The sequence below is a fragment of the Ranitomeya variabilis genome, chromosome 4 (genome assembly GCF_051348905.1).
Source record: "Ranitomeya variabilis isolate aRanVar5 chromosome 4, aRanVar5.hap1, whole genome shotgun sequence".
NCBI lineage: Eukaryota > Metazoa > Chordata > Amphibia > Anura > Dendrobatidae > Ranitomeya > Ranitomeya variabilis.
In genome coordinates, this window is record NC_135235.1 from 670902097 (window position 1) to 670925971 (window position 23875).

Here is a 23875-nt window from a genome sequence, read left to right on the forward strand (position 1 = left end):
CGAGGTGCCGAATGTGCCAAAATTGCTACAATGTGGCTACCCAGTGGCTAAAGTGGCTACCGAGGTGCTGAATGTGCAAAAGTGGCTACCAAGTGGCCAAAGTGGCTACCGAGTTGCTGAATGTGCTAAAGTGGCTACCAAGTGGCCAAAGTGGCTGCCAATGTGCCGAATATGCCAATGTGGCTACCAAGTGGCAAAAGTGGCTACCGAGGTGCCGAATGTGCTAAAGTGGCTACCAAGTGGCCACTGTGGCGACCGAGGTGCTGAATGTGCCAAAGTGGCTACCAAGTGGCCAAAGTGGCTACCAAGTGACAAAAGTGGCTACTGAGTTGCTGAATGTGCCAAAATTGCTACCAAGTGGCCAATATGGCTACCAAGTGTCTACCGAGGTGCTGAAGGTGCCAAAGTGGCTACCAAGTGGCCAAAGTGGCTACCGAGGTGCCGAATGTGCTAAAGTGGCTACCAAGTGGCCAATGTGGCTACCAAGTGGCCAAAGTGGCTACCGAGGTGCCGAATGTGCCAAAATTGCTACAATGTGGCTACCCAGTGGCTAAAGTGGCTACCGAGGTGCTGAATGTGCAAAAGTGGCTACCAAGTGGCCAAAGTGGCTACCGAGTTGCCGAATGTGCTAAAGTGGCTACCAAGTGGCCAAAGTGGCTGCCAAGGTGCCGAATATGCCAATGTGGCTACCAAGTGGCAAAAGTGGCTACCGAGGTGCCGAATGTGCTAAAGTGGCTACCATGTGGCCACTGTGGCGACCGAGGTGCTGAATGTGCCAAAGTGGCTACCAAGTGGCCAAAGTGGCTACCAAGTGACAAAAGTGGCTACTGAGTTGCTGAATGTGCCAAAGTGGCTACCAAGTGGCCGCAGTGGCTACCAAGTGGCCGCAGTGGCTACCAAGTGGCCAAAGTGGCTACTGAGTTGCCGAATGTGCTAAAGTGACTACCAAGTGGCCAAAGAGGCTACAACATGGCTACCAAGGTGCCAAATGTGCCAAAGTGGCTACCAAGGTGCCAAATGTGCCAAAGTGGCTACCAAGTGGCCAAAGTGGCTACCGAGTTGCTGAATGTGCCAAAGTGGCTACCAAGTGGCCAAAGTGGCTACCGAGGTGCCGAATGTGCCAAAGTGGCTACCGCGTTGCCGAATGTGCCAATGTGGCTACCGAGTGGCCAATGTGGCTACCGAGTGGCCAATGTGGCTACCAAGTGACCAATGTGGCTACCAAGTGGCCAAAGTGGCTACTGAGGTGATGAATGTGCCAAAGTGGCTACCAAGGTGCCGAATGTGCTAAAGTGACTACCAAGTGGCAAAAGTGGCTACTGAGTTGCTGAATGTGCTAAAGTGGCTACCAAGTGGCAAAAGTGGCTACCGAGGTGCCGAATGTGCTAAAGTGACTACCAAGTGGCTACCGAGGTGCTGAATGGGCCAAAGTGGCTACCAAGTGGCCAAGGTGGCTACCGAGTTGCTGAATCTGCTACAGTGGCTGCCGAGTGGCCAAAGTGGCTACCAAGTGGCCAATGTGGCTACCATGTGGACAAAGTGGCTACAAAGGTGCCGAATGTGCCAAAGTGGCTACCAAGTGGCCAAAGTGGCTACCGAGTTACCGAATGTGCCAAAGTGGCTACCAAGTGGCCAAAGTGGCTACTGAGGTGCTGAATGTGCCAAAGTTGCTACCCAGTTGCAAAAGTGGCTACCGAAGTGCCGAGTGTGCCAATGTGGCTACCAAGTGGCAAAAGTGGCTACCGAGTTGCCGAATGTCCTAAAGTGGCTACCAAGTGGCCAAAGTGGCTACCGAGGTGCTGAATGTGCCAAAGTGGCTACCAAGTGGCCAAAGTGGCTACCAAGTTGCCGAATGTGCCAAAGTGGCTACCAAGTGGCCAAAGTGGCTACCGAGGGGCCGAATGTGTCAAAGTGGGTACCAAGTGGCCAATGTGGCTACCAAGTGGCTACCGAGGTGCCGAATATGCCAATGTGGCTCCCGAGGTGCCGAATGTGCTAAAGTGGCTGCCAAGTGGCTACCGAGGTGCCGAATGTGCCTATGTGGCTACCAAGTGGCCAAAGTGGCTAACGATGTGCCGAATGTGCCAAAATTGCTACCAAGTGGCCAATGTGGCTACCAAGTGGCTAACAAGGTTCTGAAGGTGCCAAAGTGGCTACCAAGTGGCCAAAGTGGCTACCGAGGTGCCGAATGTGCTAAAGTGGCTACCAAGTGGCCAATGTGGCTACCAAGTGGCCAAAGTGGCTACCGAGGTGCCGAATATGCCAAAATTGCTACAATGTGGCTAAAGTGGCTACCGAGGTGCTGAATGTGCAAAAGTGGCTACCAAGTGGCCAAAGTGGCTACCGAGTTGCCGAATGTGCTAAAGTGGCTACCAAGTGGCCAAAGTGGCTGCCAAGGTGCCGAATATGCCAATGTGGCTACCAAGTGACAAAAGTGGCTACCGAGGTGCCGAATGTGCTAAAGTGGCTACCAAGTAGCCAAAGTGGCTACCAAGTGACAAAAGTAGCTACTGAGTTGCTGAATGTGCCAAAGTGGCTACCAAGTGGCCGCAGTGGCTACCAAGTGGCCGCAGTGGCTACCAAGTGGCCAAAGTGGCTACCGAGTTGCCGAATGTGCTAAAGTGACTACCAAGTGGCCAAAGAGGCTACAAAGTGGCTACCAAGGTGCCAAAGTGGCTACAAAGTGGCTACCAAGGTGCCAAATGTGCCAAAGTGGCTACCAAGTGGCCAAAGTGGCTACCGAGTTGCTTAATGTGCCAAAGTGGCTACCAAGTGGCCAAAGTGGTTACCGAGGTGCCGAATGTGCCAAAGTGGCTACCGCGTTGCCGAATGTGCCAATGTGGCTACCGAGTGGCCAATGTGGCTACCAAGTGACCAATGTGGCTACCAAGTGGCCAAAGTGGCTACTGAGGTGATGAATGTGCCAAAGTGGCTACAAAGGTGCCGAATTTGCTAAAGTGACTACCAAGTGGCCAAAGTGGCTACAGAGGTGCGGAATGTGCCAAAGTGGCTACCAAGTGGCAAAAGTGGCTACCAAGGTGCCGAATGTGCTAAAGTGACTACCAAGTGGCAAAAGTGGCTACTGAGTTGCTGAATGTGCTAAAGTGGCTACCAAGTGGCAAAAGTGGCTACCGAGGTGCCGAGTGTGCTAAAGTGACTACCAAGTGGCTACCGAGGTGCTGAATGGGCCAAAGTGGCTACCAAGTGGCCAAGGTGGCTACCGAGTTGCTGAATCTGCTAAAGTGGCTACCAAGTGGCCAAAGTGGCTACCAAGTGGCCAATGTGGCTAACAAGTGTCCAAAGTGGCTACCGAGGTGCTGAATGTGCCAGAGTGGCTACCAAGTGGCCAAAGTGGCTACAGAGGTGCCGAATGTGCCAAAGTGGCTACCAAGTGGCCAAAGTGGCTACTGAGGTGCTGAATGTGCCAAAGTTGCTACCCAGTGGCAAAAGTGGCTACCAAAGTGCCGAGTGTGCCAATGTGGCTAAAAAGTGGCAAAAGTGGCTACCGAGTTGCCGAATGTCCTATAGTGGCTACAAAGTGGCTACCAAGTGGCCAATGTGGCTACCAAGTGGCCAAAGTGGCTACCAAGTGGCCAAAGTGGCTACCGAGGTGCTGAATGTGCCAAAGTGGCTACAGAGGTGCCGAATGTGCCAAAGTGGCTACCTAGTGGCCAAAGTGGCTACCGAGGAGCTGAATGTACCAAAGTGGCTACCAAGTGGCCAAAGTGGCTACCGAGGAGCTGAATGTGCCAAAGTGGCTACCGAGGTGCCGAATGTGCCAATCTGGCTAACAAGGTGCCGATTATGCCAATGTGGCTACCAAGTGGCCAAAGTGGCTACCGAGGTGCTGAATGTACCAAAGTAGCTACCAAGTGGCCAAAGTGGCTACCGAGGTGCCGAATGTGCTAAAATGGCTACCAAGTGGCCAAAGTGGCTACCGAGGTGCTGAATGTGCCAAAGTGGCTAAAAGTGGCTACAGAGGGGCCGAATGTGCCAAAGTGGCTACCAAGTGGCCAAAGTGGCTACCAAGCTGCCGAATATGCCAATGTGGCTACCAAGTGGCAAAAGTGGCTAGCGACGTGCCGAATGTGCTAAAGTGGCTACCAAGTGGCCAAAGTGGCTACCAAGTGGCCAAAGTGGCTACCGCTGAATGTGCCAAAGTGGCTACCAAGTGGCCATATTGGCTACCAAGTGGCCAAAGTGGCTACCGAGGTGCCGAATGTGCCAAAGTGGTTACCATGTGGACAAAGTGGCTACAAAGGTGCTGAATGTGCCAAAGTGGCTACCAAGTGGCCAAAGTGGCTACCAAGTGACAAAAGTGGCTACTGAGTTGCTGAATGTGCCAAAGTGGCTACCAAGTTGCCGCAGTGGCTACCAAGTGGCCAAAGTGGCTACTGAGTTGCCGAATGTGCTAAAGTGACTACCAAGTGGCCAAAGAGGCTACAAAGTGGCTACCAAGGTGCCAAATGTGCCAAAGTGGCTACCAAGTGGCCAAAGTGGCTACCGAGTTGCCGAATGTGCCAAAGTGGCTACCAAGTGGCCAAAGTGGCTACCGCGTTGCCGAATGTGCCAATGTGGCTACCGAGTGGCCAATGTGGCTACCAAGTGGCCAATGTGGCTACCAAGTGGCCAAAGTGGCTACCGAGGTGCTGAATGTGCCAAAGTGGCTAAAAAGGTTCCGAATTTGCTAAAGTGACTACCAAGTGGCCAAAGTGGCTACAGAGATGCCGAATGTGCCAAAGTGGCTACCAAGTGGCAAAAGTGGCTACCAAGGTGCCGAATGTGCTAAAGTGACTACCACGTGGCAAAAGTGGCTACTGAGTTGCTGAATGTGCTAAAGTGGCTACCAAGTGGCAAAAGTGGCTACCGAGGTGCCGAGTGTGCTAAAGTGACTACCAAGTGGCTACCGAGGTGCTGAATGGGCCAAAGTGGCTACCAAGTAGCCAAGGTGGCTACCGAGTTGCTGAATCGGCTAAAGTGGCTACCGAGTGGCCAAAGTGGCTACCGAGTGGCCAATGTGGCTACCATGTGGACAAAGTGGCTACAAAGGTGCCGAATGTGCCAAAGTGGCTACCAAGTGGCCAAAGTGGCTACCGAGTTACCGAATGTGCCAAAGTGGCTACCAAGTGGCCAAAGTGGCTACCGAGGTGCTGAATGTGCCAAAGTTGCTACCCAGTGGCAAATGTGGCTACCGAAGTGCCGAGTGTGCCAATGTGGCTACCAAGTGGCAAAAGTGGCTACCGAGTTGCCGAATGTCCTAAAGTGGCTACAAAGTGGCTACCAAGTGGCCAATGTGGCTACCAAGTGGCCAAAGTGGCTACCGAGGTGCCGAATGTGCCAAAGTGGCTACCAAGTGGCCAAAGTGGCTGCAGAGGTGCTGAATGTGCCAAAGTGGCTACCAAGTGGCCAAAGTGGCTACCGAGGTACCGAATGTGCCAAAGTGGCTACCAAGTGGCTACCGAGGTGCTGAATGTGCTAAAGTGGCCAATGTGGCTACCCAGTGGCCAAAGTGGCTACCGAGGTGCCGAATGTGCCAAAGTGGCTACCAAGTGGCAAAAGTGGCTACCAAGTGGCCAAAGTGGCTACCAATGTGCCGATGCCAATGTGGCTACCAAGTGGCCAAAGTGGCTACCGAGGTGCCGAATGTGCCAAAGTGGCTACCAAGTGGCCAAAGAGGCTACAAAGTGGCTACCAAGTGCCCAAAATGGCTACCGAGGTGCCGATTGTGCCAAATTGGCTACCAAGTGGCTACCGAGGTGCCAAATGTGCCAATGTGGCTACAAAGTGGCTACCGAGGTGCCAAATGTGCCAAAGTTGCTACCGCGTTGTCGAATGTGCTAAAGTGGTTACCAAGTGGCCAAAGTGGCTACGGAGGTGCGGAATGTGCCAAAATTGCTACCAAGTGGCCAATGTGGTTACCAAGTGGCCAAAGTGGCTACCGAGGTGCTGAATGTACCAAAGTGGCTACCAAGTGGCCAAAGTGGCTACCGAGGTGCTGAATGTGCCAACGTGGCTACCAAGTGGCCATCATGGCTACCAAGTGGCCAAAGTGGCTACCGAGGTGCTGAATGTGCCAAAGTGGCTACCAAGTGGCCAAAGTGGCTACCGAGGAGCTGAATGTACCAAAGTGGCTACCGAGGTGCTGAATGTGCCAATCTGCCTACCATGTAGCAAAAGTGGCTACCGAGGTGTGCTAAAGTGGCTACCAAGTGGCCAAAGTGGCTACCGAGTTGCTGAATGTGCCAAAGTGGCTACCAAGTGGCCAAAGTGGCTACCGAGGTGCCGAATGTGCCAAAGTGGCTACCGCGTTGCCGAATGTGCCAATGTGGCTACCGAGTGGCCAATGTGGCTACCGAGTGGCCAATGTGGCTACCAAGTGACCAATGTGGCTACCAAGTGGCCAAAGTGGCTACTGAGGTGATGAATGTGCCAAAGTGGCTACCAAGGTGCCGAATGTGCTAAAGTGACTACCAAGTGGCAAAAGTGGCTACTGAGTTGCTGAATGTGCTAAAGTGGCTACCAAGTGGCAAAAGTGGCTACCGAGGTGCCGAATGTGCTAAAGTGACTACCAAGTGGCTACCGAGGTGCTGAATGGGCCAAAGTGGCTACCAAGTGGCCAAGGTGGCTACCGAGTTGCTGAATCTGCTAAAGTGGCTGCCGAGTGGCCAAAGTGGCTACCAAGTGGCCAATGTGGCTACCATGTGGACAAAGTGGCTACAAAGGTGCCGAATGTGCCAAAGTGGCTACCAAGTGGCCAAAGTGGCTACCGAGTTACCGAATGTGCCAAAGTGGCTACCAAGTGGCCAAAGTGGCTACTGAGGTGCTGAATGTGCCAAAGTTGCTACCCAGTTGCAAAAGTGGCTACCGAAGTGCCGAGTGTGCCAATGTGGCTACCAAGTGGCAAAAGTGGCTACCGAGTTGCCGAATGTCCTAAAGTGGCTACAAAGTGGCTACCAAGTGGCCAAAGTGGCTACCGAGGTGCTGAATGTGCCAAAGTGGCTACCAAGTGGCCAAAGTGGCTACCAAGTTGCCGAATGTGCCAAAGTGGCTACCAAGTGGCCAAAGTGGCTACCGAGGGGCCGAATGTGTCAAAGTGGGTACCAAGTGGCCAATGTGGCTACCAAGTGGCTACCGAGGTGCCGAATATGCCAATGTGGCTCCCGAGGTGCCGAATGTGCTAAAGTGGCTGCCAAGTGGCTACCGAGGTGCCGAATGTGCCTATGTGGCTACCAAGTGGCCAAAGTGGCTAACGATGTGCCGAATGTGCCAAAATTGCTACCAAGTGGCCAATGTGGCTACCAAGTGGCTAACAAGGTTCTGAAGGTGCCAAAGTGGCTACCAAGTGGCCAAAGTGGCTACCGAGGTGCCGAATGTGCTAAAGTGGCTACCAAGTGGCCAATGTGGCTACCAAGTGGCCAAAGTGGCTACCGAGGTGCCGAATGTGCCAAAATTGCTACAATGTGGCTAAAGTGGCTACCGAGGTGCTGAATGTGCAAAAGTGGCTACCAAGTGGCCAAAGTGGCTACCGAGTTGCCGAATGTGCTAAAGTGGCTACCAAGTGGCCAAAGTGGCTGCCAAGGTGCCGAATATGCCAATGTGGCTACCAAGTGACAAAAGTGGCTACCGAGGTGCCGAATGTGCTAAAGTGGCTACCAAGTGGCCAAAGTGGCTACCAAGTGAGTAGCTACTGAGTTGCTGAATGTGCCAAAGTGGCTACCAAGTGGCCGCAGTGGCTACCAAGTGGCCGCAGTGGCTACCAAGTGGCCAAAGTGGCTACCGAGTTGCCGAATGTGCTAAAGTGACTACCAAGTGGCCAAAGAGGCTACAAAGTGGCTACCAAGGTGCCAAAGTGGCTACAAAGTGGCTACCAAGGTGCCAAATGTGCCAAAGTGGCTACCAAGTGGCCAAAGTGGCTACCGAGTTGCTTAATGTGCCAAAGTGGCTACCAAGTGGCCAAAGTGGTTACCGAGGTGCCGAATGTGCCAAAGTGGCTACCGCGTTGCCGAATGTGCCAATGTGGCTACCGAGTGGCCAATGTGGCTACCAAGTGACCAATGTGGCTACCAAGTGGCCAAAGTGGCTACTGAGGTGATGAATGTGCCAAAGTGGCTACAAAGGTGCCGAATTTGCTAAAGTGACTACCAAGTGGCCAAAGTGGCTACAGAGGTGCGGAATGTGCCAAAGTGGCTACCAAGTGGCTACCGAGGTGCTGAATGGGCCAAAGTGGCTACCAAGTGGCCAAGGTGGCTACCGAGTTGCTGAATCTGCTAAAGTGGCTACCAAGTGGCCAAAGTGGCTACCAAGTGGCCAATGTGGCTAACAAGTGTCCAAAGTGGCTACCGAGGTGCTGAATGTGCCAAAGTGGCTACCAAGTGGCCAAAGTGGCTACAGAGGTGCCGAATGTGCCAAAGTGGCTACCAAGTGGCCAAAGTGGCTACTGAGGTGCTGAATGTGCCAAAGTTGCTACCCAGTGGCAAAAGTGGCTACCGAGTTGCCGAATGTGCTAAAATGGCTACCAAGTGGCCAATGTGGCTACCAAGTGGCTACCGAGGTGCCGAATGTGGCTCCCAAGTGGCAAAAGTGGCTACCGAGTTGCTGAATGTCCTAAAGTGGCTACCAAGTGGCCAAAGTGGCTACCGAGGTGCCGAATGTGCCAAAGTGGCTACCAAGTGGCCAAAGTGGCTACAGAGGTGCCGAATGTGCCAAAGTGGCTACCAAGTGGCCAAAGTGGCTACCGAGGAGCTGAATGTGCCAGAGTGGCTACCGAGGTGCCAAATGTGCCAATCTGGCTAACAAGGTGCCGCTTATGCCAATGTGGCTACCAAGTGGCCAAAGTGGCTACCGAGGTGCTGAATGTACCAAAGTGGCTACCAAGTGGCGAAAGTGGCTAACGAGGTGCCAAATGTGCTAAAATGGCTACCAAGAGGCCAAAGTGGCTACCGAGGTGCTGAATGTGCCAAAATGGCTAAAAGTGGCTACAGAGGGGCCGAATGTGCCAAAGTGGCTACCAAGTGGCCAAAGTGGCTACCAAGGTGCCGAATATGCCATTGTGGCTACCAAGTGGCAAAAGTGGCTACCGAGTTGCCGAATGTGCGAAAATGGCTACCAAGTGGCCAATGTGGCTACCAAGTGGCTACCGAGTTGCTGAATGTCGTAAAGTGGCTACCAAGTGGCCAAAGTGGCTACCAAGTGGCCAATGTGGCTACCGAGGTGCTGAATGTGCCAACATGGCTACCAAGTGGCCAACGTGGCTACCAAGTGGCCAACATGGCTACCAAGTGGCCAAAGTGGCTACCAAGTGGCCACAATGGCTACCGAGGTGCCGAAAGTGCCAAAGTGGCTACCGAGGTGCCGAATGTGCCAAAGTGGCTACCGAGTTGCCAAATGTGCCAAAGTGGCTACCAAGTGGCCAAAGTGGCTACCAAGTGGCCAAAGTGGCAAAAGTGGCTACCGAGTTGCCGAATGTTCTAAAGTGGCTACCAAGTGGCTACCGAGGTGCCGAATGTGTCTACCAAGTGGCAAAAGTGGATACCGAATTGCTGAATGTCCTAAAGTGGCTACCAAGTGGCCAAAGTGGCTACCAAGTGGCCAAAGTGGCTACCGAGGTGCTGAATGTGCCAAAGTGGCTAAAAGTGGCTACAGAGGGGCCGAATGTGCCAAAGTGGCTACCAAGTGGCCAAAGTGGCTACCAAGGTGCCGAATATGCCAATGTGGCTACCAAGTGGCAAAAGTGGCTACCGAGGTGCCGAATGTGCTAAAGTGGCTACCAAGTGGCCAAAGTGGCTACCGAGTTACCAAATGTGCCAAAGTGGCTACCAAGTGTCCAAAGTGGCAAAAGTGGCTACCGAGTTGCCGAATGTGCTAAAATGGCTACCAAGTGGCCAATATGGCTACCAAGTGGTACCGAGGTGCCGAATGTGGCTCCCAAGTGGCAAAAGTGGCTACCGAGTTGCTGAATGTCCTAAATTGGCTACCAAGTGGCCAAAGTGGCTACCGAGGTGCCGAATGTGCCAAAGTGGCTACCAAGTGGCCAAAGTGGCTACAGAGGTGCCGAATGTGCCAAAGTGGCTACCAAGTGGCCAAAGTGGCTACCGAGGAGCTGAATGTGCGAAAGTGGCTACCGAGGTGCCAAATGTGCCAATCTGGCTAATAAGGTGCCGCTTATGCCAATGTGGCTACCAAGTGGCCAAAGTGGCTACCGAGGTGCTGAATGTACCAAAGTGGCTACCAAGTGGCCAAAGTGGCTAACGAGGTGCCAAATGTGCTAAAATGGCTACCAAGTGGCCAAAGTGGCTACCGAGGTGCTGAATGTGCCAAAATGGCTAAAAGTGGCTACAGAGGGGCCGAATGTGCCAAAGTGGCTACCAAGTGGCCAAAGTGGCTACCAAGGTGCCGAATATGCCATTGTGGCTACCAAGTGGCAAAAGTGGCTACCGAGTTGCCGAATGTGCGAAAATGGCTACCAAGTGGCCAATGTGGCTACCAAGTGGCTACCGAGTTGCTGAATGTCGTAAAGTGGCTACCAAGTGGCCAATGTGGCTACCGAGGTGCTGAATGTGCCAACATGGCTACCAAGTGGCCAATGTGGCTACCGAGGTGCCGAAAGTGCCAAAGTGGCTACCGAGGTGCCGAATGTGCCAAAGTGGCTACCGGGTTACCAAATGTGCCAAAGTGGCTACCAAGTGGCCAAAGTGGCAAAAGTGGCTACCGAGTTGCCGAATGTTCTAAAGTGGCTACCAAGTGGCCAATGTGGCTACCGAGGTGCCGAATGTGGCTACCAAGTGGCAAAAGTGGATACCGAATTGCTGAATGTCCTAAAGTGGCTACCAAGTGGCCAAAGTGGCTGCCAAGTGGCCAATGTGGTTACCAAGTGGCCAAAGTGGCTACCGAGGTGCTGAATGTACCAAAGTGGCTACCAAGTGGCCAAAGTGGCTACCGAGGTGCTGAATGTGCCAACGTGGCTACCAAGTGGCCATCATTGCTACCAAGTGGCCAAAGTGGCTACCAAGTGGCCAAAGTGGCTACCGAGGTGCCGAAAGTGCCAAAGTGGCTACCAAGTGGCCAAAGTGGCTACCGAGGTGCTGAATGTGCCAAAGTGGCTACCAAGTGGCCAAAGTGGCTACCGAGGAGCTGAATGTACCAAAGTGGCTACCGAGGTGCCGAATGTGCCAATCTGGCTACCATGTAGCAAAAGTGGCTACCGAGGAGCTGAATGTGCCAAAGTGGCTACCGAGGTGCCAAATGTGCCAATCTGGCTAACAAGGTGCCGATTATGCCAATGTGACTACCAAGTGGCCAAAGTGGCTACCGAGGTGCTGAATGTACCAAAGTGGCTACCAAGTGGCCAAAGTGGCTACCGAGGTGCCGCATGTGCTAAAATGGCTACCAAGTGGCCAATGTGGCTACCAAGTGGCTACTGAGGTGCCGAATGTGGCTCCCAAGTGGCAAAAGTGGCTACCGAGTTGCTGAATTTCCTAAAGTGGCTACCAAGTGACCAAAGTGGCTACCAAGTGGCCAAAGTGGCTACCGAGGTGCTGAATGTGCCAAAGTGGCTAAAAGTGGCTACAGGGGGGCCGAATGTGCCAAAGTGGCTACCAAGTGGCCAAAGTGGCTACCAAGGTGCCGAATATGCCAATGTGGCTACCAAGTGGCAAAAGTGGCCACCGAGGTACCGAATGTGCTAAAGTGGCTACCAAGTGGCCAAAGTGGCTACCGAGTTACCAAATGTGCCAAAGTGGCTACCAAGTGTCCAAAGTGGCAAAAGTGGCTACCGAGTTGCCGAATGTGCTAAAATGGCTACCAAGTTGCCAAAGTGGCTACCAAGTGGTAAAAGTGGCTACCGAGGTGCCGAATGTGCTAAAGTGACTACCAAGTGGCAAAAGTGGCTACCAAGTGGCCAAAGTGGCTACCGAGGTGCCGAATGTGCCAAAGTGGCTACCAAGTGGCTACCAAGTGGCCAAAGTGGCTACCGAGGTGCCGAATGTGCCAAAGTGGCTACCAAGTGGCCAAAGTGGCTACCGAGGTAACGAATGTGCCAAAGTGACTACCAAGTGGCAAAAGTGGCTACCGACGTGCCGAGTGTGCCAAAGTGGCTACCAAGTGGCCACCAAGTGGCCAAAGTGGCTACAGAGGTGCCGAATGTGCCAAAGTGGCTACTAAGTGGCCAAAGTGGCTACCGAGGTGCCGAATGTGCTAAAGTGGCTACCAAGTGGCCAATGTGGCCAAAGTGGCTACCGAGGTGCTTAATGTGCCAAAGTTGCTACCAAGTGGCCAAAGTGGCTACCATGGTGCCGAATATGCCAAAGTGGCAAAAGTGGCTACCGAGGTACCGAATGTTCTAAAGTGGCTACCAAGTCGCCAAAGTGGCTACCAAGTAACCAAAGTGGCTACCAAGTGGCCAAAGTGGCATAAGTTGCTACCGAGCTGCCGAATGTGCTAACGTGGCTACCAAGTCGCCAAAGTGGCTACCAAGTAACCAAAGTGGCTACCGAGGTGTTGAATATGCCACAGTGGCTATCAAGTGGCCAAAGTGGCTACCGAGGTGCTGAATGTGCCAAAGTGGCCAAAGTGGCTACCGAGGTGCTGAATATGTCAAAGTGGCTACCAAGTGGCCAAAGTGGCTACCGAGGTGCCGAATGTGCCAAAGTGGCTACCAAGTATCCAAAGTGGTTACCGAGGTGCTGAATGTGCTAAAGTGGCTGCCAAGTGGCCAAAGTGGCTACCAAGTGGCCAAAATGGCTACCGAGGTGCTGAATGTGCCAAAGTGGCTACCAAGGGGCTACAAAGTGGCTACCAAGTGGCCAAAGTGGCTACCGAGGTGCCGAATGTGCTAAAGTGGCTAGTAAGTGGCCAAAGTGGCTACCAAGTGGCCAAAATGGGTACCGAGGTGCTGAATGTGCCAAAGTGGTTACCAAGTGGCCAAAGTGGCTACCAAGATGCTGAATGTGCCAAAGTGGCTACCAAGTGACCAAAGTGGCTACCGAGTTGCCGAATATGCTAAAGTGGCTACCAAGTGGCCAAAGTGGCTACCAAAGTGCTGAATGTGCCCAAGTGGCTACCAAGTGGCCAAAGTGGGTACCTAGATGCTGAATGTGCCAAAGTGGCTACCAAGTGTCCAAAGTGGCTTCCAAGGTGCCGAATATGCCAATGTGGCTACTAAGTGGCCAAAGTGGCTACCGAGGTACCGAATGTGCCAAAGTGGCTACCAAGTGACCAAAATGGCTACCGAGGTACCCAATGTGCCAAAGTGGCTACCAAGTGGCCAAAGTGGCTACCGAGGTGCCGAATGTGCTAAAGTGGCTACCAAGTGGCCAAAGTGCCTACGGAGTTCCCGAATGTCCTAAAGTGGTTACCAAGTTGCCAAAGTGGCTACCAAGGTGCCGAATGTGCCAAAGTGGCTACCAAATGGATAAAGTGGCTACCGAAGTGCTGAATGTGCCAAAGTGGCTACCAAATGGCTAAAGTGGCTACCGAGGTGCCGAATTTGCCAAAGTGGCAAAAGTGGCTACCGAGGTGCCGAATGTGCTAAAGTGGCTACCGAGGTGCCGAATGTGCTAAAGTGACTACCAAGTGGCAAAGTGGCTACCGAGGTGCCGAATGTGCCAAAGTGGCTACCAAGTGGCCAAAGTGGCTACCGAGGTACCGAATGTGCCAATGTGGCTACTAAGTGGCCAAAGTGGCTACCGAGGTACCGAATGTGCCAAAGTGGCTACCAAGTGACCAAAATGGCTACCGAGGTACCCAATGTGCCAAAGTGGCTACCAAGTGGCCAAAGTGGCTACCGAGGTGCCGAATGTGCTAAAGTGGCTACCAAGTGGCCACAGTGCCTACGGAGTTCCCGAATGTCCTAAAGTGGTTACCAAGTTGCCAAAGTGGCTACCAAGGTGCCGAATGTGCCAAAGTGGCTACCAAATGGATAAAGTGGCTACCGAGGTGCTGAATGTGCCAAAGTGGCTACCAAATGGCTAAAGTGGCTACCGAGGTGCCGAATTTGCCAAAGTGGCAAAAGTGGCTACCGAGGTGCAGAATGTGCTAAAGTGGCTACCGAGGTGCCGAATGTGCTAAAGTGACTACCAAGTGGCAAAGTGGCTACCGAGGTGCCGAATGTGCCAAAGTGGCTACCAAGTGGCCAAAGTGGCTACCGAGGTACCGAATGTGCCAAAGTGGCTACCAAGTGGCAAAAGTGGCTACCGAGGTGCCGAATGTGCTAAAGTGACTTTCAAGTGGCAAAAGTGGCTACCGAGGTGCCGAATGTGCTAAAGTGGCTACCAAGTGGCCAAAGTGGCTACAAAGGTGCCGAATATGCCAATGTGGCTACCAAGTGGCAAAAGTAGCTACCGAGGTGCCGAGTGTGCCAAAGTGGCTACCAAGTGGCTACAGAGGTGCCGAATGTGCCAAAGTGGCTACCAAGTGGCCAAAGTGGCTATGAAGGTGCCGAATATGCCAATGTGGCTACCGAGGTGTCAAATGTGCCAAAGTGGCTACCAAGTGGCCGAAGTGTCTTTAGTAATTAGCTGTGTGTAACCTCTAGGCTGCAGCAATTCATATATTGGCTTTTTCCTATCTGACAATAGATCCTCATTAACCCCTTTACCCCCAAGCGTGGTTTGCACGTTAATGACCGGGCCAATTTTTACAATTCTGACCACTGTCCCTTTATGAGGTTATAACTCTGGAACGCTTTAACGGATCCCTGTAATTCTGACATTGTTTTCTCGTGACATATTGTACTTCATGATAGTGATAACATTTCTTTGATATTACCTGCGTTTATTTGTGAAAAAAACGGAAATTTGGTGAAAATTTTGAAAATGTCTCAATTTTCCAACTTTGAATTTTTATGCAATAAAATCACAGAGATGTGTCACACAAAATACTTAATAAGTAACATTTCCCACATGTCTACTTTACATCAGCACAATTTTGGAACCAAAATTTTTTTTTGTTAGGGAGTTTTAAGGGTTAAAAGTTGACAAGCAATTTCTCATTTTTACAACACCATTTTTTTGTTTAGGGACCACATCTCATTTGAAGTCATTTTGAGGGGTCTATATGATAGAAAATACCCAAGTGTGACACCATTCTAAAAACTGAACCCCTCAAGGTGCTCAAAACCACATTCAAGAAGTTTATTAAGCCTTCAGGTGTTTCACAGGAATTTTTGGAATGTTTAAATAAAAATGAACATTTAACTTTTTTTCACTAAAAATTTAATTCAGCTCCAATTTGTTTTATTTTACCAAGGGTAACAGGATAAAATGGACCCCAAAAGTTGTTGTACAATTTGTCCTGAGTACGCCGATACCCCATATGTGGGGGTAAACCACTGTTTGGGCGCATGGTAGAGCTCGGAAGTGAAGGAGCGCCATTTGACTTTTCAATGCAAAATTGACTGGAATTGAGATGGAACACCATATTGCGTTTGGAGAGCCCCTGATGTGCTTAAACATTGAAACCCCCAACAAGTGACACCATTTTGGAAAGTAGACCCCCTAAGGAACTCATCTAGATGTGTTGTGAGAGCTTTGAACCCCCAAGTGTTTCACTACAGTTCATAACGCAGTCGTGAAAATAAAAATTCATTTTTTTTCCACAAAAATTATTTTTTAGCCCCTAGTTTTGTATTTTTCCAAGGGTAACAGTTAAAATTAGACCCCAAAAATTGTTGTCCAATTTGTCCTGAGTACGCTGATACCCCATATGTGGGGGGGAACCACCATTTGAGCGCATGGCAGAGCTCGGAAGGGAAGGAGCGTCATTTGGAATGCAGACTTAGATGGATTGGTCTGCAGTCATCACATTGCGTTTGCAGAGCCCCTAATGTACCTAAACAGTAGAAACCCCACACAAGTGACCCCATATTGGAAACTAGACCCTCCAAGGAACTTATCTAGATGTGTTGTGAGAACTTTGAACCCCCAAGTGTTTCACTACAGTTTATAACGCAGAGCCGTGAAAATAAAAATTCTTTTTTTTCTGACAAAGATTATTTTTTAGCCCTCAGTTTTGTATTTTCCCAAGGGTAACAGGAGAAATTGGACCCGAAAAGTTGTTGTCCAATGTGTCCTGAGTACGCTGATACCCCATATGTTGGGGTAAACCCCTGTTCGGGCGCACGGGAGAGCTCGGAAGGGAAGGAGCACTGTTTTACTTTTTCAACGCAGAATTGGCTGGAATTGAGATCGGACGCCATGTCGCGTTTGGAGAGCCCCTGATGTGCCTAAACAGTGAAAAAACCCCAATTATAACTGAAACCCTAATCCAAACACATCCCTAACCCTAATCCCAAAGGTAACCCTAACCACACCCCTAACCCTGACACACCCCTAACCCTAATCCCAACCGTAAATGTAATCCAAACTCTAACCCTAACTTTAGCCCCAACCCTAACTGTAGCCTTAACCCTAACCCTTGCCCTAACCCTAGCCCTAACCCTAACGGGAAAATGGAAATACATTTTTTTAATTTTTCGCTAACTAAGGGGGTGATGAAGGGGGGTTTGATTTACTTTTATAGTGGGTTTTTTAGTGGATTTTTATGAGTGGCAGCCGTCACACACTGAAAGACATTTTTTGATCGCTTTTTATTCTAATTTTTGTGAGGCAGAATGACCAAAATCCAGCTATTCATGAATTTCTTTTGGGGGAGGCGTTTATACCGTTCCACGTTTGGTAAAATGGATAAAGCAGTTTTATTCTTCGAGTCAGTACGATTACAGCGATACCTCATTTATATCATTTTTTTATGTTTTGCTGCTTTTATACGATATAAACTATTTTATAGAAAAAATAATTATTTTTGCATCGCTTTATTCTGAGGACTATAACTTTTTTTATTTTTTCTTTGATGACGCTGTATGGCGGCTCGTTTTTTGCGGGACAAGATGACGTTTTCATCGGTATCATGGTTATTTATATCCATCTTTTTGATCGCATGTTATTCCACTTTTTATTTGGCGATATGATAATAAAGCGTTGTTTTTTGCCTCTTTTTTTTTTTTACGGTGTTCACTGAAGGGGTTAACTAGTGGGACAGTTTTATAGGTCGGGCCGCTACGGACGCAGCGATACTAAATATGTGTACTTTTATTGTTTTTTTATTATTTAGATAAAGATAAATGGGCAGCACGGTGGCGCAGTGGTTAGCACTGCAGCCTTGCAGCGCTGGAGTCCTGGGTTCTAATCCCACTCAGGACAACATCTGCAAAGAGTTTGTATGTTCTCTCCGTGTATGCGTGGGTTTCCTCCGGGTACTCCGGTTTCCTCCCATATTCCAAAGACATACTGATAGGGAATTTAGATTGTGAGCCCCATCGGGGACAGCGATGATAATGTGTGCAAAACTGTAAAGCGCTGCGGAATATGTTAGCGCTATATAAAAATAAAGATTATTTAAGATTATTAAAGAAATGTATTTATAGGAACAATATTTTTTTATTTTTTTTTTGCATTTTTTTTTGGAATTTTTTTTTTTTTACACTATAACATTGCCCCGGGGGGGGGCATGATGTTATAGTGTAAGATCGCCGATCTGACACTTTGCTGTGCACTGTGTCAGATCGGCGATCTGACGTGCACAGCTCCTCCAGGCTTTCCGGCGCCTGCTACGAGCAGGCGCAGTGAAGCCACCTCCCTGCAGGACCCGGATGCCGCGCGGCCATCTTGGATCCGGGCCTGCTGCAGGGAGGAGGAGGTAAGAGACCCTCGGAGCAACGCGATTACATCGCGTTGCTCCGGGGGTCTCAGGGAAGCCTGCAGGGAGCCCCTTCCCTGTGCGATGCTTCCCTATACCGCCAGAACACTGCGATCACTGCGATAGTCAGCTGACACCCAGCCGCGCTCCCCCCGTGAACGCGGCCGATCGCGCTGGACGTACTATCCCGTCGGTGGTCATACGGGCCCACCCCACCTCGACGGGATAGTACGTCCAATGTCAGAAAGGGGTTAAAGTCACCACAGATAACAACTGTACCATGTTCTAAGATATGTAACGAATTCAACAGGCTACAAAACTGGTAAAAATAGATTAGTATTGTAGTCAGGAGGCCTGTAAATAACTGAAATTATTGCTTGAATTGGTGCTGCAACTTTCAAAACCAAGAATTCCAGATCAGTGACGCCATGTATATACTGCATTTGATTTACTTGAATATCATGTTTCATGTAGATGGCTACTCCGCCGCCATTTTTGTTGGACAGATGAGAGTAGGTAGAGTATGAAACGAGTCTGTTGTGTTTATATAGTTGATAGTTTTGCAACTGTATTTTTTCAGGGACAAATTGGCCAGACAGATGAGATTTTTTGTCATGAGAATTACGGACAATTTTCTCTCTAAAAATCATGACCCATTGTTAACAATGGGCATATTCACATGTGGCCATGTGAATACGGCCATTGAAAATAATAGGTTGTGATTTGTAGAGCTAAAATGTCCGGCCAAAGTGGCTACAGAGGTGTCAAATGTGCCAAAGTGGCTACCGAGGTACCGAATGTGGCTACAAAGTGGCTACCAAGTGGCCAAAGTGGCTACCTAGGTGCCGAATGTGCCAAAGTGGCTAGCAAGTGGCCGAAGTGGCTACCGAGGTGCCGAATGTGCCAAAGTGGCTACCAAGTGGCAACCTAGGTGCCGAATGTGCTAAAGTGGCTACTAAGTGGCCAAAGTGGCTACCGAGGTGCCGAATGTGCCAAAGTGGCTACCAAGTGTAAATGTAAATAACTGAAATTATTGATTTACATTGGCTGCATATACAACCCATCCCAGGTTGTTCCATCGCTATACTCAACATTCATATTCCAACTTTACTTTCTTACAGTCGACACCTGATACACTGCTGTAAAGCTGGCAGCGCTGTTCAAGCACTATGTATTTCCTTCAGGAAATGCCCATCTAGTTTCTCTTTGCTCCTTAATTTTGTAATGAAAATACATACAAAAATCCATGTACTATGCCAACCTTACATCTACTCTAAAGTCATGACTTCTTTGTACACAAGCATCCTGCCCCTCCCCTTTGCCTTATTCTGTGCTATAGTTCATGTAGATGTCAGGGAGATAATAAAGAAAACTACTTGAACAAAAAAAATCAATAAATAAAATGTCAATTCCATATAACAAATTGTATTTTATTTAATTGAGAAACTAATTAGGACAGGACTATTTAAAAATACAAAAAGTGACTAGACATAATAAAATATTTAGAATTGAGAGTCCTCAGTGGTTGATACCTTTTAATGGCTAACTGAAAAGATGGTAACAAATTGCAAGCTTTCGAGACTACATACGTCTCTTCATCAGGCAAAGACTAAAACAAATTCTGAAGAATCACATATTTATGCACAACATAGTATAGAGAAAAAAAAAAAAAAAAGAGGGGAAAAAAACCCATGGATAAGCTAGGTGACATGAAACAGAATTACCATGGGTGATAAACAGTTACGTCCATAAATATTGGGCCAATTCTTAGATAAGGATTGTTTTATTGTCCTGTGATTAGGGTCTCGTTCTGTTGTGATGACCCCACATGGTCTGAGGGGCAAGTTCATTAGTTGATGTAAAAAGACATAAATCCGTGTGACACATTCATTCCTGCATTTAGAGTGTCAAAGGTCGTCATCAGTTTATACTCCCAGACTCTTCTGTCTCTCTGAGTTTTGAAGTTACTTTTCAATACAAGTAATTTCATGTCCATAATGCTATGATTTGGGAGACAGAAATGTATTGCCACAGGTATATCCATTCTTTTTTCTTTTATTGTATGGCGATGAGAGTTCATCCTTGTTCTCAGTTTCTGCCCTGTCTCCCCCAGAACAAGGATGAACTCTCATCGCCATACAATAAAAGAAAAAAGAATGGATATACCTGTGGCAATACATTTCTGTCTCCCAAATCATAGCATTATGGACATGAAATTACTTGTATTGAAAAGTAACTTCAAAACTCAGAGAGACAGAAGAGTCTGGGAGTATAAACTGATGACGACCTTTGACACTCTAAATGCAGGAATGAATGTGTCACACGGATTTATGTCTTTTTACATCAACTAATGAACTTGCCCCTCAGACCATGTGGGGTCATCACAACAGAACGAGACCCTAATCACAGGACAATAAAACAATCCTTATCTAAGAATTGGCCCAATATTTATGGACGTAACTGTTTATCACCCATGGTAATTCTGTTTCATGTCACCTAGCTTATCCATGGTTTTTTTTCCCCTCTTTTTTTTTTTTTTTCTCTATACTATGTTGTGCATAAATATGTGATTCTTCAGAATTTGTTTTAGTCTTTGCCTGATGAAGAGACGTATGTAGTCTCGAAAGCTTGCAATTTGTTACCATCTTTTCAGTTAGCCATTAAAAGGTATCAACCACTGAGGACTCTCAATTCTAAATATTTTTCTATCTACTGGCTAACACGGTACCAAGATATATTTCTTTCCTGTATAGACATAATAAAACATAAATACAAAACATTTAATTAAAAAACGAAGGGGAGCAGGTCAGCACATACAGAACTGATAAATGTGACCAGTATATACCATATGCAAAACTGGAGGATTTCATCCTTAAAGGGAACCTGTCACCACGTTTTTGGAAGATGGGATAAAAATAGCGTTAAATAGGGGCAGAGGTGGGCGTTACATTAGTGTGTGTGTTATGCGTTTATTACCCACCTAAGTTGCCGAAATAACTTTGCAAAGTCTCCGTTTTCGCCTGTCAATCAGGCTGGTCAGGTCGCATGGGCGTGGTGTCTTCACCCAGATTTGGCGTAGTTTTCCGTTGGTGGCGTAGTGGTGTGCGCATGCCCAAGGTCCCGAATCCTCTTCCAGGGGATTTAAAATAGCGCGGTGTTCGTTATTGCATTGGTGATCGGTGGGCGCGGCCATCTTCCTTTGGCCGCGCGTGCGCAGAAGCGGCGCTCTGCTGGCCGCGGCTTCAGGAAAATGGCCGCCGCGATGCCGCGCGTGCGCAGATGGCTATCGCGGCGGCCATTTTCCTGAAGCCGCGGCCAGCAGAGCGCCGCTTCTGCGCACGCGCGGCCAAAGGAAGATGGCCGCGCCCACCGATCACCAATGCAATAACGAACACCGCGCTATTTTAAATCCCCTGGAAGAGGATTCGGGACCTTGGGCATGCGCACACCACTACGCCACCAACGGAAAACTACGCCAAATCTGGGTGAAGACACCACGCCCATGCGACCTGACCAGCCTGATTGACAGGCGAAAACGGAGACTTTGCAAAGTTATTTCGGCAACTTAGGTGGGTAATAAACGCATAACACACACACTAATGTAACGCCCACCTCTGCCCCTATTTAACGCTATTTTTATCCCATCTTCCAAAAACGTGGTGACAGGTTCCCTTTAATAAGTACCGTAATATGCAATTTAAGCAGTATAAAGTGCATTGCATAAAAAGATGGTGATAGTCAGCTGCGTGTTGTCACATACGTTCATAGTAAGAGATATAATCAGTATCCATTCAGTATCCATTATGTGCAAAATTGCAATCAATTAAGGTGAACAGTAAAGTATAAATAGGGGTGTATCTCATAAGAGTGAGGAAAAGGTAAGTATTTATTAACCTGTGTGCTGGCACTGCTATCCCACACTCCAGTGACACCACCTAATAGCACTGACTTACAGGCCTCTTTATGATTTTTCACTGAACACTTCATTAGAAAAATTTGATGACAAGTACATTGAAATATAAAGCGATTAAAGAAAAGCTGTAAAAGAAGAGAAATTAAAAATTGTACAACCTCCTGACTTGATATCATAATTTATTAATCCTTGCATTGAAGTCTACAGTTTGTACCTCTGTCTTCATCAACTAGTAATTGAATTTTAATACAATTTGTTTCCAAAGGCAGCATTTATGAAAAATATTTTTTTTCTTGCCAGATGACTGTACTTCACAGGAACATGTGACCGTTACTGATTTTGAAGCTGCTAGTTATGGTATCACACCATATATATATGAAGATCATGACCTTATTCCAGATATACCGCCAGCACTTCACAGCAAAAATGTATCATCTATTCCTTATCAACAGGGTCCATATTCTGATTCACTACAGACTGTTAAGCAAAATGAGAATAACAATAGGGATGCTAAACCTCAAAAAGCTCATACAGGGGAGAAGCCATTTTCATGTCAATACTGTGGGAAATGTTTTACTCTCAAAGGAAATTTATGTAAACATAAAAGCACTCACACAGGGAAGAAGCCATTTTCATGTTCAGAATGTGGGAAATGTTTTAACCAGAAAATAACTCTTACTGTACATCAGAGAATTCACACAGGGGAAAAGCCATTTTCATGTTCAGAGTGTGGGAAATGTTTTAACCAGAAAATAAGTCTTACTGCACATCAGAGAATTCACACAGGGGAGAAACCATTTTCATGTTCAGAATGTGGGAAATGTTTTACCAAGAAATCATGTCTTACTGTACATCAGAGAATTCACACAGGGGAGAAGCCATTTTCATATCAAGAATGTGGAGAATGTTTTACTAGCAAAGGAGATCTCGGTAAACATAAAAGCACTCACAGTGGGGAGAAGCCATTCTCATGTTCAGAATGTGGGAAATATTTTACCAAGAAATCAAGTCTTACTGTACATCAGAGAAGTCACACAGGGGAGAAGCCATTTTCATGTGCAGAATGTGGGACATCTTTTACCAAGAAATCAAGTCTTACTGTACATCATAGAATTCACACAGGAAAGAAGCCATTTTCATGTGCAGAATGTGGGAAATGTTTTATCAAGAAATCAAATCTTACTGAACATCACTCAATTCACACAGGGGAGAAGCCATTTTCATGTTCAGAATGTGGGACATGTTTTACCAAGAAATCAAGTCTTACTGTACATCAGAGAATACACACAGGGGAGAAGCCATTTTCATGTGCAGAATGTGGGAAATGTTTTACTAGCAAAGGAGATCTCGGTAAACACAAAAATACACACAGGGGGGAGTAGCCATTTTCATGTTCAGATTGTGGGAAAAGTCGTACCAACAAATAAATCTTGCTGCAAATCTGAGGATTCACACAGGAGAGAAGCCATTTTCATGTCCAGCATGTGGGAATTGTTGTTCCTGTAAATCCACTCTTTTTATGAATCAATGAATACACACAGAGGAGAAGCCTCTTCGTACACATCAGAGAAAATACACAGAGAAGTAGTAATTTCATATTTTATTTAATAATTTATTGATGAATTGTAAAAGGAAAGTTACAGTAAGAGTTAAGTGACAAATCTAAAATGGAGAGCATTTTAGAACGCTAAATGATACTGATTGCAATGACCAATAAACATCAGCAAGTAGAATTCATATTACAATCCTAAATATTTCACCACTGATATAGAATACTTCATCGTTATGTGATCACTATAACTTTATCTTAAAGGGGATGACCAGCACTTCTTTGGTATACATGATCGGGACATTTGCAAAGGCAAACGTCAGACACCAAGCATGTGACATCTAATAAGGATGATGTCTTATGAATCAGATGAGACCAAGTGGAAACTGGATGATTCCCTCTTCAACTGTCCTAATCAAGTTCAATAGCATATATCCACACGTGATACCAGACCACATGGAAGAGAGAGGTGTCGGATCACCATGTTTTTAAAACTTACAGTGGGTACGGAAAGGATTCAGACCCCTTTCAATTTTTCACTCTTTCATTGCAGCCATTTGGTAAATTCAAAAAAGTTCATTTTTTTCTCAGTAATGTACACTCTGCACACCATCTTGACTGGAAAAAAAAACAGAAATGTAGTCATTTTTGCAAATTTAGTAAAGGGCCACTGTCACCCCCCTCCAGCCGTTATAAACTAAAAGAGCCACCTTGTGCAGCAG

General features: G+C 48.0%; 1 protein-coding gene across 1 annotated transcript in view; it reads left to right on the top strand.

Moving 5' to 3' along the window:
• The window catches only part of LOC143766286 (uncharacterized), a 195283-nt gene extending 171822 nt beyond the window's left edge, over positions 1-23461 (top strand). Inside the window, exon 7 of the mRNA XM_077253843.1 lies at positions 21905-23461. Coding sequence (XP_077109958.1) covers positions 21905-22986 — 1082 coding nt within the window. The 3' untranslated portion in view covers positions 22987-23461. The remainder of the gene's footprint in view (positions 1-21904) is intronic.
• Positions 23462-23875: the final 414 nt, after the last annotated feature.